This window comes from Folsomia candida, unplaced genomic scaffold (assembly GCF_002217175.1).
Source record: "Folsomia candida strain VU population unplaced genomic scaffold, ASM221717v1 Fcan01_Sc002, whole genome shotgun sequence".
In the NCBI taxonomy this organism is placed as follows: Eukaryota; Metazoa; Arthropoda; class Collembola; order Entomobryomorpha; family Isotomidae; genus Folsomia; species Folsomia candida.
Window position 1 is genome coordinate 19042379 of NW_019091194.1, and position 15757 is coordinate 19058135.

Below are 15757 nucleotides of genomic sequence, written 5' to 3' on the forward strand. Positions count from 1 at the left end.
ACATGCAAAATGAAATATTGGATCATTTATTTATCTCTGCGGTGGTTGCTTTATTTGTCCATTTCATTTCCAATGGACCACTCCCCAAATTGCGACCAATCGCGTCTTTTGGGTTTAGCAGCAATGTAACGAAATTTAGTAGGTTCAAGGTTCAATTTCATTCATGTGATGATGATGATGACGACGATGTGACGTTCTTTTTCGTCCTCGAAATCAATTCATGCTACGTAACAGAGGACCGTGTATGTACACTCAGTGGTCGGTTTATCTGGGATATAAGTAAGTATGTGTAATAAAATCTCTTTGATATCCTGTTTTTTTTTGGTATTTTTGCCTCAATTTGAAATCCGCTACTGCCGGACTCTGCGCTGCTAGCACAGGTTCAGATTGATTTCTTCCTGGTTGAACAGAATACAAAATGTAAGGGAAAGTAATAGAAGTGCAATAAAAGTGAGGCATCCCACACATACGAATACCACCCGCAGTCACCAGTAAATCTCGAATAATGGTTGATACTTGATAGGGTGCATGTGTATTGAAAAACAGCGTCATTGAGAGAGCAAAAGTAGGCTTTTTTTGGTATGGACTGGATTCTGGGCTTGAGGATTTCGGAGAGGGAAAATTCTTCAACAAGTGCTTTCCCCATGGTCGCCGCGTCGTATCTGTGTTCGCTCCAGCTCAATAAATCATATCCACATTTTCAAATATATTTTCACCACTCCCTCAATCACACTTTCGTAATGGTCAGTATTCGATACATTTATTATACTTATGCTCCAGCAATAAAACTCGGCCGAGGGACGGAAATTTGGACTCACTCACGCTCTATGAACTTAAGCTTTGTGCAATTCAATAACACTCACAGCCTAAATCGCATACATTCTCTGCCACTCATCCTTGCGTATTAATGTGAAAACAGAAATAATGCTCCTCGTCCATGAAGCAAAGCATCAGTTCTCTCTGCCAACTGTGAGATAAGAGGACTAAACCAAACTCAAGTATGAATGTTGCTTCTAATATTATGATTTTACTTTCACTCCAGACAAAGTTAGATACCTATAAATACGTTGGCAAAAACCACTAGCACAGCAAAACCTAATCCGAGCAGCGTCAGATTAAGTGGTCAGTTTTACTATTTGACAATTGCAGTCGAAATTATACACGCATCGAGTGCTACAGATAAATAAATTGTATCGATATAAATACACACTTCTTTAAGTCTCGACCACTCCAAGTAGAAGAATACCACATGAACTGTCCACCCGGTGTACGTACACAAAAACTGGTAATTTCCACACAATGCAACAATCTGCTAAAGCCAAACGTTTTCTCTTCATTCCCAACTTTAATTTTCATTAAAGTCTAAACTTATTGTTGGCAGGATGACAATGGGTGCGAGGAGTGAATGAGTGGGTGTGTAAATAAAAGAAGCCTTAACAAAGACATTTTTTGAAGGGTAACGTATTTTTAATCCCCTTGGATATGCGATCTCCACCAGCTCATACAACATTCCGACCACGTTAACCCATTTTCAAAGCCGGATTTGTGAGGATTATGCATGAAACTAGGATGAAGACGACGACGACGACGGCGACTGACTTCATCCTCCTCGCGGCTCAATCAACTTTCTCCCACTCACTCATTTCATTTGACAGAGCTCGGAGGGGGATACGGTTAGTTGTGGAGAGTGTAATGTCAGCAGTGTCGCTTCCTCCAGCCTCATTCCTTCCTCCATGCGAAAGGATCAGGGAAGGAAGGAAAAGTCCATGGTTGACGATTCCAATTAAAACCCAACAAGTCCAACAGGACCACGACCCAAGAAGAAATTTGTATCCCATCCGCCACCACGGACTCAATCTATTAATAAGCAACCTTTATTTATTGAGACTCTTCTTCTTCCCTTCCTCTTTTTACACGGGATTTGTCGCAAACTGGAGCGAAAACTAGATAAATAAATAAATAAATATGACGCAAGAAATAATTGGTATGAATGAGATGGCTAGAGCTCGTCGTGATCCTCCTGACTGAAAAAATGATTATGGGTCGACGATGCATGAAGATTCCAGCTATCACATGGTATTTGCTCCCACAAAAGGCAGATTGGCTTCAGCCCGTCTTCTTGTTTGTCATCTGTCACCACGCGAATTAAATAGGGCTCAGTGTCGGCTGAAAGGAAAGATCAGCTAATTACCAGATATACCATTTTTGACTGATGTGGACATGAGGAGCTCACAAATTATTTGGTCGTCTGACCATCCCCACCCGTGCCCGTCTTCGTCACTGTCCTTTCCCCCACCTGAGATTAGCGTTACGAGAAACATGACATGAGTTATTAATACTTTATATGTAGCATTCGCCAATTACTTACCTCCACCACCACCACCTCCTGAAATTACGTGAATAAAAAACATCAGTTATGAAGCACTAAATTTAAATTCTAAAAAAAATTAAGAGGAAAATTGACCAACCTCCACCTCCGAATGGGAAAGGAATAGCGAGCGGCAAAGGAAACGGGATAAACTTTTTGCACCCTTTCTTTTCCTTCTTTCCTGGTTTGTAAGGTTTCTTGGGCTTGGGTTTGAGTTTGGACACTTTCACCTTGTTGTTGTTCTTGATCTTGGTGGGTCTCACTTTCACCTTGGTCTTCCCTCCCAGCACTGGTCCTTTGTTTTTAATTCTATCCTTCAACTTAATCTTGGAACCTCCACTCGGTTTTGGGAGAGGAAGCGGTTTCACCACTGGTTTAGCTTTCAATTTCAATTTAATCACAGAGTCCTTCCTCGTCACGACTGGATTCTGCTTGACTTTGACATTGGCGTCCTTGCCACTCTTGACGGTCAGGGTTGGAGGCAGGCTGGGGGTGTGGTACTTGAGTGGCTTGATAGCTCCTCCAGATGACGACGAGACTTGTCGCGTCCTCGGCGGAAATATTGGAGGTCCTGAATCCACCTTCTTACTTGCGGATGACCTGAGCTTAGCCGGGGAAACATGAGCCTTTCGCAAGAAAGCAGTGTCCTTTTCGTCCGAAAATCTGTTCCCACCGCTGTCCCTTCTCGGCTCCTTCTCGTCGTGGAGAAGTAAATGTCGCTGTCTCAACGGAGAAACGGCGCTCCATGAATCACTGGAAATAATGTTGTTGAAATCGCCAGGCAATTGCTGTCCTTCTCCCGAGTTGTGGACATTAGTGAGCAGACACGTTCGAAGTTGGGCGAATGTAGGTCTTCCTGGTGTGGATTGGTCGTGGTGGTGATGATTGTCATCAAAGGAGGAAGAAGGCAACGATCTATTTTCTTCTTCTCCTCGCGTCCAATTGAACAGTGCTATCAATTCATTCCAACTGAAATTTCCGGTGGGACATTTGAACCCTGCTGGTTGCGGTTGTGGTGATGGGATGGGATTGAAATTTCGACTGTGATTCCACGACAGATTAACAAGAGGTTGATGAATAGAAGGCATCATTCGAGTCACTCGTCCTTTGTCATCAGATGAGACGACAGAGTCGACTCCTTCCTTCGGAATCCAAGTTTCCTCACTATTTTTCCAGAGGAATGGAAAAGTTGGGCTGGTACCGGCTTGGGCTTCGTCTTGAGTTGAAGGAGCGTAAGTTGTTTCCCGTTTTTTACGGTGTGTGCACTTGGACCACTGAAACAATTACAAGAGTCACATCTCAAAACATTTAATCTCTGCTTGAGACAGATATATGTACACCATTTGCTTGGTTATTGGGTGTGAGGGAATGTTTCCCTTGCCTGCACCAACCATTGAGTGCTCGCTACTGGCAAAGGTTCAATTTATTTTCAATTCTAAACCAACTCCACGCTTATTTCCTTCCACCTACAACAAACTAACGAGAACCGCAACGCTGCTCCGCCCGCATTTCTTTCCTCCAACTCGGTAAGTTCGCGACATGGCCAATTAATCGTAAGTGAGCTAAGGGAAATTGACGACACGTAAACGCTCGGTCGAAGGGAAAGCCGCCCGAGGAAGAAATAACCAATCTCTTAATACCAGGACATGGATGGGGGCTATACGTACGTGTATCTGTACCCCCAAAAAGGTGTGTACACGGTTGAGGTCTAAGGTCTTTTATTATCTAGAATTGTTGCTGCAGGGTGATGAGTTTGGTGGTCTCGTTGTATTTATCAAAGTCTATTTAAAGTAAATATCTTGTTGGTGCGGATGCGACTGCAATAACGAGAAGCAACAGTGGAGCAAGTTCGATTAAGTTTTCCCATCCTCCAAAACAAAGACTCGATTTGATGGGAAATCCATTAATAAAATGTGGGCTCCTCGTGGGTTGCAAAATCACAGGGAAGTAAGTGGGTCAGACGGAGGAAAGTAAAATGCATTAGGCAAATCGGATACGGTCCCATCTTCCTCCGCTCTTCCCTGCTTTCGTAGAAGGACCAACTTCTTCTCGAGGATGTGTGTGCGGATGCCGTCACGAGTCGAGATTTCGTATCAAAATCAAAGTTCCAAATTTCCCTTGCAGCCAGCCACGGGGAGGACAGAGGCAGAAGAAAGCAGGGCTATGGCTCAAAGTCTCAAACGGCTCAGATAATTGAAAATGTCACGCACAAGTGGGCTCTCACTCGCCCCACGATTTTGCACGCTGCTGTTTTACTCCCAATTGAAAGTCCCTTTCACGGGAAATAACAATATTAATGCTCTCGGCTGTGTACAGGCTAGTTTAGTAGAGCTCAATAAAATGCTTAATGGCCGTTGGAATAGAAGAAGTGTCATTTTGAGTGGGAGGCCAATTTTTAGTTCGGATGTATGTGCAAAATGCCACTGAACTGTTTTACAGTGATTTGGGAAATCTTCAATAGGAATTTTTAAAAAATTGGCCTCCCAATCAAAATGTCGTTTCGTTAGTCAATTATTTTACATTGGGTAAAATAATTTAATGACATGCAAAAATGGTGGGCAATTCATTATGTATGCACATGGATACGCGGATGGTCTATGGAATATAACCACAAAGAAACTGCTACTAATAGGAGTGAGGTTGGATGAATTCAACTCCAATAAATTCCAGGTGAATGAATGAATGAATGAATGAATACTTTCCCGACAAGAAAATTAATTTAGCCAAAGATAACTCAGCTTTAATTTGAGCATCAATTTTTGTGTGACGTTAAAATGTCCATTATAACTGCAATCCTGCCCGTTCAGCATCACACATTAATTTTGTCTCTGTATTAATAATTTCTAAATTGCTTTCCTCCAAATAAACGTAACGTTCGTTTGGGAGGGAGGGAGTGGTACGTACGCAGGAATTTGAGGGGAGGAAAGAATGAGCAAAGAATTTGACGGAATGAATATCATCTCTCATCCCAAAAAACTCACCTGGATGGCACAAAATCCTTTCTCTCGTCGAACACAGACCCCGTAATTAAGCCGATTTATGTTGGGCAGTTCTCCATCCTCGCCGTAATTGAAACTCGTGATTCGACCCCGAACACCTCTGTGATACTGCAAACAGCCACCAGGAGCTGCACACATATGCGGAACATGAAATTAGAAAATTTTGGTAAAATATGACGTTACATAATTGGTTTAAATATGTGGTCTGTTTTTGTGTGCATATTTTTTTGTAGAATTTGTGCATGATTGTCAATACACACACACAGTGTTGGATACATATCTGCATACATTATTCGGTTGGGATTGGTTTAACAATTTTTAATATTTCCAATTTATTTTCCCTGAAAATCCACTACACCTCTCGGTCGTCCATAATAGTTGACTGGTGTGCAGGGATGGAGCATTAAGCGAAATAAAGTGGATTTGACATCACATTCGCTCTGCTCGCACAGGTCCCACTTACTTTCTTCTCCGAGAAGAGCTCCCATATCGGCATGACGTCTCACTCAACTACCAAAATCTACTTCACTTTTATAAATCTCGGTCTCTCGGGATTGCTTTCACTTCTCTTCTCAGCCTCGTTTCTCCTTAGTTTCTCTTTTGGAATACATCAGGAGGAGCTGCGAGGAGAAACTGCAAACTCACCTTCTTCATCTCTCCCTCAATCTTAAATAAGTTAAGCAAAGTCGTCCTTCTCATTCTTTGAATTGCGGTATCTTTCTCTCTCTCTGCTTCCTTCGTTCACATTACTGACTTGGTTTCCTTTGTTTATTTTGCAGTTTGCATTTCGTTTCGCAATCTAGCAGACTTAATCGAAGGATTTCGCATGAGTCAGGCACGGGCTGAGGAGGTTTTGACTGAGTGATGACTGTATTGAACCGGAGAGGTGAGAGGAAGAAAGAAAGCAATCTCGGTGATACACCTGACTTGATTCTCTCAACAATTCGACGACGTGACAGAGCCTCCGTCGTGGCTGGGAGGAAAATTAAAATTAATTCCTCCCCGTTGTTTCTATTCCCGGCATGATCTGGGCTTTCTCATGATTGTTTTATTTCCATGGATCGATTGGATTTAAATTAAAAAATTGCTGGGTAGGATTTCAACATGGTGATCGACTCGGGAGGAGAGGTAGGTTTTTTTAGGGGATCAGATGTATGGACGATGATCCACTTACCCATAAGAGCAGCCGAACATTTGATCTTAGTCGTCCGTATCTTCCATCGCCGTCTTGGACTTCCGGGGTTTAAGTTGACGAAGTACGACACTTCCGGCGCAAATCCAATGGGCAAGTAGACTAAAAGAAGTGAAATAACAGGAGCAATAAAAATTGGGAAGGAGACATTCGCCAGTCCATAATTTGTTGCCCCTACCGTGCCACGATCTACGTATAGCTATTAATACAATAAATATCAGGCAGGAAAGTGGGCAAGGGATGTAAAATGAAACTCCGGATGACTGGCTACTTCATTACCCATCATTCATAAAGTGACCAGTCCCGAGAAGAAAAAGAATATCCGATTGGCGGTATGAAACTTATTGGAGTGACCAAATGTCATTTTTTATCAATTTAATCAATTGTGGTCCGGAAGCTGAGCAGATTGGTTGTTGCATGGATAGATTGGACGGACCGGATGGTACAAAAGTCTTTCGTAAAAATGTCAAGTTTTTATTATATATCTCGTGGAAGCGACTTTGACTCGAGTTCTGAAAAAAGATTCGTGCTTGAATAGGTTTAAAAGAGAAAAGCCTGACAGAATCTCTACCTATGACAGACGGAAAAAGAGAGGGAGAACCGGTAACAAGGAGATGATAAAGGTTATCAAGATATTAAAAGCAACCTGACAAATATTGATTTACGTAACGCAACATATTACGTAATTCTACAATGAAGCTATGCATACATGTATAACTGGATACATATTTATGCGTACGTACGAATACATATTGTGCTTATGTACTTGATAATACCGACTTTCCCTGAGTCAAAACTGCTCTAGGTGAGTAAACTGAGGAGTCGAGGAAAGAGATCCATTTTGAATTATGTAATTACACCATGTAACATCCCGTCATTGCATAACATTGTTAATCAATAGGACTCTGTCGACCGTAAATTCCGATATCACGAGCGTATAACCAACCAGCATATCTAACAATAATGGGAGTGCAGGGGAACGCATAGTGCTCAATCCTTCATCGTCTACCCATCCAGCATTGTTTGTGGTTACGTAAAATCTCTTAAAAATAACTTGATACAAAATCCCCAAGGAGAAGGACAGATATCGTTCCCTAATCGGCTCAAAAATTGGTTTCCTCCTCATGCCAAGAAAATTCTATCAACATTCTCCATTCCGAGGAATATGGCGTCTCATCATTTTCCTGGTCGGGTTGTATACTTTGATTAGAAATGAGATAATCTTTGCCATCGTATCATGTTGCCACTACGACTATCGCCACCATCACCACCACCCCGACAACCCAGCCAGCAATCGGATCATATATGTATATGCAGCCGTATGTAGATATTCGGAGGCAGGGAGAGACTGGATTGAGTGAGTCGTAAGGTGTTCCGTGAAGCGTTGAGCAGAAAAGCTCTTCAACTCATCTCCCTTCCGTCTTCCTTCCTTCAGAGTTTAAAACGCTTGAAATGAAACCATCACTTTTTTACTTCAAACTAAATCTTGTCTTGTCTGAATTCGAGATTTGCTTGATAAGCAGTTCGAAAATGGCAAAAAGTCAGCGGAATCGAAATCAGCAAAGATCGCGGCGGAGGGTGTGTGTAGCAAGAACGAGTTGATCTGAAGGATTTGAAGGAGGAGTGAGAGCGGTAGTTGAAAGGGAGAGATGAATAAAATAAGAAAATTGAGACGAGCTGAGTTTGCATTATTTCATTGGACATCATAATTCGTTTTCTTCTGAGGAAACTGATTGCCTACTGTCTCGCCCTAAAGTTCGAGATCAGTACATATAAAGATGCATAGTAAGAGATTTCCTCTTTGCATCCCCAACCAAATGCTCAACAAGGAGTAAACCGGGCACGATTCTTCGATTTGAAATGTTTTCAAATGTGTGAAATCAGAGATTGCATGCATTTCAGAAATATTATTGTCATTTCCCCACGCGTCGCCCACACCTCGCACCCACATCACGAGTGGTGGGAATGGAAAGTATTAAACTTTAGGAGAGAGAGAGAGAGATTGAGATTGAGAGAAAGTTCAGCCAGGCCAGGTAAACAAACTTCTTTGTTTACAGAGAGTGAAATTTTCAATTTGTTCGATGAAGCGGAATATCATCTCTCTCAAGTTATATAATATTGGTTGATTTTGATTAAAACTGGAATCATTTTGTTACGAAAAGTATCATGATATCTGTTGAACTTTGACCTACCGTGATGACCGCTGAGGTCGCCACAAAGGGGCGGAAGTCTATAGTCGATTCCTTCCACGGCAAATACATCCTTCAAACAGAGCCCCCTCTTGTGCCCAGGTCCGTCCAAGTCAAACTTGTCAAAGTCTAGACGAAGTTGGCATATGCCTTGAAGCTGTTGATCAACACATACATAAATAAAGCCCGAGTTTTAAAGCCCACTTGTTTGGTTTGTTATTTCAGTGCACCAAATCACCTTTGAAATTGAGTGTACACATTTCATGGAGCGATCGGGTAGAACGGCATTCGGATATTCCGGATTCACAAAGTAGGTGCGGTTAAGCGTTGTGTGCGAGTTGCAGGAGTACGCGACTGTGTGTGAACAACAAATAAGCGCAATCATTACCGAGAAGGAGTGACACTTGGTGGTGGGGAAATTTCCACTGTTTCCATCTTATGAAAACCATTATCACTTCATGTACACATACATATCTAGTGGAAATTACGTGGGGAGAGGTGAACCTAGATAAAATTTACAACATTACGCAAACCCTACTGACAGAGTCACACTTGATCCTGCACGATTTTAAGAGGGTGCAGTGTGGAGAAAGTGAGTAAAGTCTGACTTTTTTGATGGGGAGCAATCGTGGGTGTGTGTGTATGTACGTATTTATGTACGCCGTCCTGCTGGTGGGGTTGATGATGACATTTCATATAAAATATAAATTCCCAGTGAGCAGTTGAGACGGGAATAAAAATGAGGAAGAGGGGTTCATAAAACTAAAAACTGATTTATCAAACAGACGAGGGCCAAGTAGCTCCTTGTTTAAATTATTCTTCCATCCACGTAAAAACCGGGGTTTATGGACGTGTCAAGAAAATCTGAAAGTAATCCATCAATCCGATACGATGGAATTTCTAGGGCTCTTTTAAAATTTGAATTTGCAATCCACATCAACCGCTGCAATGCGCTTCACCTTTGTTACCCAGACAAGTACATGTTATTATGTTTGCATACTACATATTCGACCACGTTTATCTATTTCTCTCACATCAAAAACTCCTCCTGTGCGAGGAACAAGCACACAATTTGACATAAAGTGAAGATTATGCAAAGTTCAGATGAGATTTTGGCCTCACTCGAATCCAACCATTTTTTTCGTGATGGCTCGTTTAATTGGGAAAAGTAGTAAAAAAACCTACTCCCAAGTGCGTATATATTTGTCCCGTTGTCTTGCATAATCCAGTTCAAAGTGATCGGAATTTATGCCGCACAAAGGAGAGCCAGCCCTCACCTGTCCCATAATAATGTGGGACAGGGAGTGAATGACAGACAGTGAATAAGTGAAAGTGAAAGGCGTCAGAGGAAAGCTATTAAAATCTACAGGTTGATCTTTCCCAATATTTTCTTTCTCCGTCGTAAGCTCATATCCAAACGTTGATAATGGACGACGTGAATGCAACGATTTCTGGTTTTTGACAGGCGACCGACTACTGATACTGCTCCTTCATGTTCCCACAACCCGAGCATGTCTAAGCAATCTGGGAAACTCCATCTTCAATTTTTACTCTCCAAAGATAATGGCGTTGGAGAGAAGAAAGGAAGAGTCGAGTTTTGAGTTGATAGATTTTTACCGAGTGAAGGCCTTGTCATAAAAACAGATTTTCTGGTATTTTTGTATCTTGTCTAAAAATTGAGATTTATGATGTGCAAATATTTGAGCGTTTTACCCACAAGGAAGAAAAAAACCTCTGCATACTTGAGAACACGCTCTATAAAGTTTTTTTTCCAAATTGTACGGTATGCACATCTTTTGTTTGCACATTCACAAAGAAGAAGTTGAATGGTGCAAAACAATCTTGTTATACAAGTATTTTTTTACTTGCTTCATGAACCAGCAGCAGTGCTACGTACGTAATACGTATGGATGGAGTGGATACATATTTGTCTTTGAGGAGTGATGGTAATGAAACGTGATAATATAAAATGAAACCGATTTTCTATTTTCTGGATAAAAAGGATGAAATCATATTTCGAGCAATTCAATTTTATCGTTTTCTCATACGTATAAAAGGAGTATTCCTTATTTCGCACGACAATGCGAAATAGATGGACTTACAAATGCAGCAACTGCCAAATCCTCCGGCACAAATTCCTCTCGGAGATCCACCCTTTGCGAGGCACTCGCTCCTGTTGTGGCAACAAAAAATATCATCATTCAAAGCATATAATTCCATACGTTTCAAGAAAATTACACACGAAATTGTTGATAATGGTTGCATTATGTCATAGCTTTGCACGTACTGCATTTAAGTTTTAATACGTATCAGCATTTCACACTCGTGAGCATGAGGGTACAGATGAAAAAAGTCGTAAGTAGGCTGATGGTGATGATGACGAAGTATGTCTGGGATTGGAAATTAACCCAGTCGTGGGGCAGGAAAGGAAGGAACAAATAACTTTATTTTCACCCGTGTTTTCCTCACAAAGTTCTGATATCAAACACAACTGGGACTTTTTCTGCTTCTATCTCTCCATTGGTCGTGAAAGTAATAATGCATGCGGAAATAGGATGGATGGATGTTTGCGTTCTACGTACTCTTCCCAGCTTGATTTGAACATTGCATTGCATTGGGTCGTAAAAGATGTTCTTATAATAATAAAGGTAGGCCATAAAAGGGAGAAAAGAAGGATGGGAGGACCAGCCAGAGAGATGTTCTCTTTCGTCCGCTGCTGCGAAAGTCTCGTTGAGAATCTAAGGAATGGGCTCAACACTCGTATCATGAATCAAAGGACGCACATGATTGAAAATGAATGCTGTAAAAACCTCAGATTTTTATGTCTTCATGACCAAAGCAAACCAACTGAGGTTCTCTGCGTCCCGCGTCCTTATAGACCAGCCCAACCATGACAGCTAAGCTAAGGCCTCTCCACCACCACCACCAACCAATGTACTAAAGTGGAGCGAAAGTAACGGGAGAAAGTATCCAGGGGAAAAAAATTGATGGAAAATTCACAAAAAAGTTTCAAGGTGGTCGTCGTCTTTGGTTGATGGTGGTGGTCTTGGTCGTCGTATGATATGTGTGATGCGATATGATGGTTTTGCGGACTGGCTGACCAACCAACTCGACTGACTGCTGCTGCTTCTTTGGGTGAGATATGCGAGCGACTAAAATTTCAAACTTTTCTTCTGGCTTGCACGAAAAATATTGTCCTATCCGCGAACTCCCCCGCTGTGGGGTCATAATTTCCCTGCTTGGGATGTGTTTTTCGCATTTCTTCCCCCTTCCACTCGGAGTAAGTGCAGACAAAGTTTGAATTCTTAGCACCACAAGAAACAGAAATGATAGCTTTTTTTTACCTAGAATAGCAAGTTCCTTGGTCCTGGCCCTTTGTCCAACTTGCGCATCTGTCGCCCCAGAGCGACAGGAGGGACATGAGTGGTGCAACTGAAAATAGGACAAAAAATCCTCAAATTAATTCTTCCTTATTGAGCACAAATATGGGCAGTTTCATGCTCTGTCTCTGTCCTGGATGCTCATCCGAGGCTGTAAGAAGAAGCTGGTAAGAAGGAGTGGAATGAGTGACGCGGGGATAAGTAGGCGCTATAAATGCAACCCATAATAACGATATGGTTGAGTATGGGAAGGAAGTACTTAAATATTTGGAGTCGGTATTATTATTGCCACATTCAACATTGTAGGTTTTGGCAGAGCTTGGGGAGAAGAATCCAGGAGGAGGAGGAGGACGAGAGGGAGTGCTGGAATGATGGAATGTCAATAACCATAAGTCAAGGAGATCAAATTGGGAGGAAAGTCGTAAAAGTAGAAACTATATGTGCTGCAATCATCATTCAGATTTTACTATTTCTCTCGTTTCTTCCCATTTCTATCCAAATCTTGGCAATTCTACGCCATTCATGCCTCAGATCAGGAGACACGACCAGACAACTGGCTTTTCCGTACGGCATCCTCCTCAATCTTTTCTACCCTTAACTGGATTTACCTGTAAAAAATACTCCTTTTTACAAGTAGGGTACGAATCAAGGATGAATAAAAACCAAGAGGAGTGTATCCGACCGAGCAGATTTTACTGGGCTTTCCCACTAAAACAATTTCCTATTTACGGCGACTGGGTTAACCGATAGCAACAAAATTCCGTTCTTCCGGATATGCAAAAAAGCAAATGTGATTGAGGGCCTATGGCGAAGAAGAAGAAGAAGAAGGAGTGAGTGCTACATAGTTTCCTTTCTCATATTGGACTCTGGTTACTTGGTTCCACTCGACTATTTTTAAAGCACCATCAAAACTGCCTTCAAGCAACATATATTTCACATTCAACTTTGGGGACATATGAAGAGGACACTTGAAATTCAGATAAATCCTGAGAAAACGCACGCACGATTCGAGAAATATTCCTGATGTCTCAAGTCGTCCCTCCATTTCCTGAGCCAGCTTTTCCTCATTTGATGTGCTTCATTCTCTCCTCATTCAGCTCGCATTGTGTCACACACACTCGAACCAAAGTTGCCTTCGTGTCGTGCGATTTTGGGTGTCGTGTAATAAAATATGTCAATTTTCAAAGGATGAATTTCCGTTTCGGAATAAAAAATATCTATATTTGGGATGTTATGGAGGCCGACTGGGGGAAAGTTGGCTGCATAAAATGTATGCATCTCACTATGCGATACATATGTGCGTCTTACTTGCTCGTGACACTTTCTCCGCAAAGAAATGTGTCTTGGGATGAACTGGGACAATTGCTTCAATTTTACGTGAAGAAGATCCATCCTGCTGCGAGACGGAAGAATTATCACTAGGTTCACTTTGCGAAATTGGATTAAAAACTGGGGGGAATTGTAACGTATTCTTCGGGTTGTTTAGTTTATGCACTTTTTTGACATTATGTGAACTGAAGGCGACAGATAAGGGTTGTTGTACTGGCGGTGGCGTTACTGTTATTATTGCACTACTTGTGTAACTCCGATAAACTTTAATGTTATCGTTTCCGGCTCCTTTGGCACATGCAAATATTAGAGTAAACGCCATACACAAAATTTCCATCTCCATTCCAAATTTTAATCTTTTCCGACACAGTAACATTTTATAAATATGCAAGTTTAGCAACACTCAAATGGCAATATGTAGAGAGTCGATTAAATTTTTGCAAACTCGAGTCAAGTTTTTTTATTATTACCCACAATTTGAATACTAACTAAAAACCAAAAAAATAAAAACTTTTAAATGAACGATAAGCTTCTTCATGCCTAGGACGGACCAACTAACCAACTAAACAGATTTTTTGGGGAAGATGTCATTTTATAAACCAGATTAAAATATTAAGGTTGCACAACGATTTTAAGTCCAATATTTAAATAAATGTGCATCATTAGAGAAAAATGCTTGAGATTGCGTTACATGTGTACATACGGTATCTACTCATGCCTCATGTGCCCACTTAATCATGTAATATTACAATCCACTTGCTGTGGTCAAATATTTTTTTTACAATGGTTTTGTCACTCACTTCTTTAAAAGTCTGAAATGGAAATGAGTAGCCAAGAAGAAAGGAAATAACGACGACCGTTTTACGTATGTACAAGTTCAAGTTGAGAAAAAAACGCTCCTCATCCGTAATTCGGCACATAATTAACGTGGTGGCGGTGGTAGGTGGATGATAGATTTGGGCTAGAAGGTCAAATGTCGACGTTATGAAGGAAACGATGGAGTCATGGGATTGCATTGCAGTCGTCCAAGTCGAGGTTTTTGGCGAAACTAGGATGATTCCAGATTAACCTCGGTCTCCTTCTTCTTCCGTCTTGGTTCATCACAATGCCAGCCTACGTGGATAGATATGTAAGGACGATGCCTGGTTTGGTTAGTAGGTAGTAAGCCCCCAAGAAATACATTAGTTAAAGTGTGCTTGTAGCATTTGCATAATTTTGTAGTAAATCCAAAATCCGAAGAAAAATGAGTTGACGCAAGTCTGACTGATGTTGTGATATAAGATGATGGTGACTCCGTTTGTTCCTTCGTAATGTGCGATTTCTTTCTACAAAGCCATCAAAACGACAGATAAATGTTTCAGACTTTGTTCCGATTTCTTGCATCCACATTCTTTGACCATTTCTTTGAGAAAATGTAGGTCTCACCTCGACTCATTATTTTGTCAACAATAAAAATTCAGGTAAACATCGTCATCATCTGCATCTTTATGGTTTCTTAACAGGTCGGGATTGTGCCTTATGCCAAGTGTTATCTGGAGTAAAAAAAAATTGTTTCGAGATATTTAGTCTCATCTTTAAACAATAGCTGTAAACATGAAACGGTTATTGTTTAATTGCTAACTTTGTCAGCACGGATTAAAACACAGCAAACTTAATTTTCAATCGTGAACCTTGTTACTTGCACTCGTTAATGAATCTTATTGTCATCAACTAACTACTCGTTGCAAAAGTCAAATCAATCTTGGCATTATTACAACGCAAATTTCTACACAAGTCATCCAATAAATTATGAAACTTTGTATGCAGTTTTTTTAAAAGTGTAATGCAACTCTAAACTCAAGTACATCACGTTAATAAGCCAAGCAATCAGTAAACTTGACAAAAATAAACACTTTGATACAAGCATTTTCATGATATAAAAGCTTTAACCCGTAGTAAATTAGCACAAACTATTCGTACCAAATAAACCAAGATCACAGCAAAAAAAGAATATAAACTAAATTAATTACCTCGACTCAGCACCAACCAACACTGCAAAAAATGAAGCTAATCCAGACACATGCGTATGTGCATACAAACATTCTCATCTCATGCACTAATTCTCACCAAAGAATTGTGCAAGTAAGATAAATATCACCATAAATGCGAGTAATTTCCTGCCATAAAACGGGATTCCACTACGCGTCCGCCATCTTCCCCCAGAAGTAGGGTCCGTTTCGAAAAAGGTTGAGAGCTCTGGGCTCGAGGTAGCGGTTCGTGTGGTTCGTTTGGTAAATATGTTTGGCTTATGAAGTGCTACA

General features: G+C 41.0%; 1 protein-coding gene across 2 annotated transcripts; it reads right to left on the minus strand.

The window, feature by feature from the left end:
• Positions 1–1856: 1856 nt before the first annotated feature.
• Positions 1857–15686, minus strand: LOC118434430. 2 transcript variants are annotated; one of them, XM_035847965.1, is made up of 13 exons: positions 15467–15686; positions 14883–14989; positions 13437–14782; positions 12093–12180; positions 10851–10921; positions 8987–9102; positions 8752–8905; positions 6542–6661; positions 5350–5495; positions 2469–3642; positions 2369–2386; positions 2234–2296; positions 1857–2166 (listed from the first exon to the last, which is right to left on the minus strand). In XM_035847965.1, exons 3-13 carry the CDS (start codon positions 13831–13833, stop codon positions 2000–2002), a joined length of 2514 nt encoding a protein of 837 aa, XP_035703858.1. In that variant the 5' UTR covers positions 13834–14782; positions 14883–14989; positions 15467–15686; the 3' UTR covers positions 1857–1999. The 2 variants fall into 2 exon arrangements, with proteins under 2 accessions (XP_035703858.1, XP_035703859.1); XM_035847966.1 differs by lacking the exon at positions 15467–15686 and adding an exon at positions 15079–15420.
• Positions 15687–15757: the final 71 nt, after the last annotated feature.

Excerpts from the sequence above, each read along its gene's own strand:
- LOC118434430 (XM_035847965.1), bottom strand. The coding sequence starts at position 13,833 with ATGTTACTGTGTCGGAAAAGATTAAAATTTGGAATGGAGATGGAAATT. Across the intron at positions 12,181-13,436 it reads GGAGAAAGTGTCACGAGCAA|TTGCACCACTCATGTCCCTC; the intron begins GTAAGACGCACA and ends TCCTATTTTCAG. Across the intron at positions 8,906-8,986 it reads GTGTACACTCAATTTCAAAG|CTTCAAGGCATATGCCAACT; the intron begins GTGATTTGGTGC and ends GTTGATCAACAG.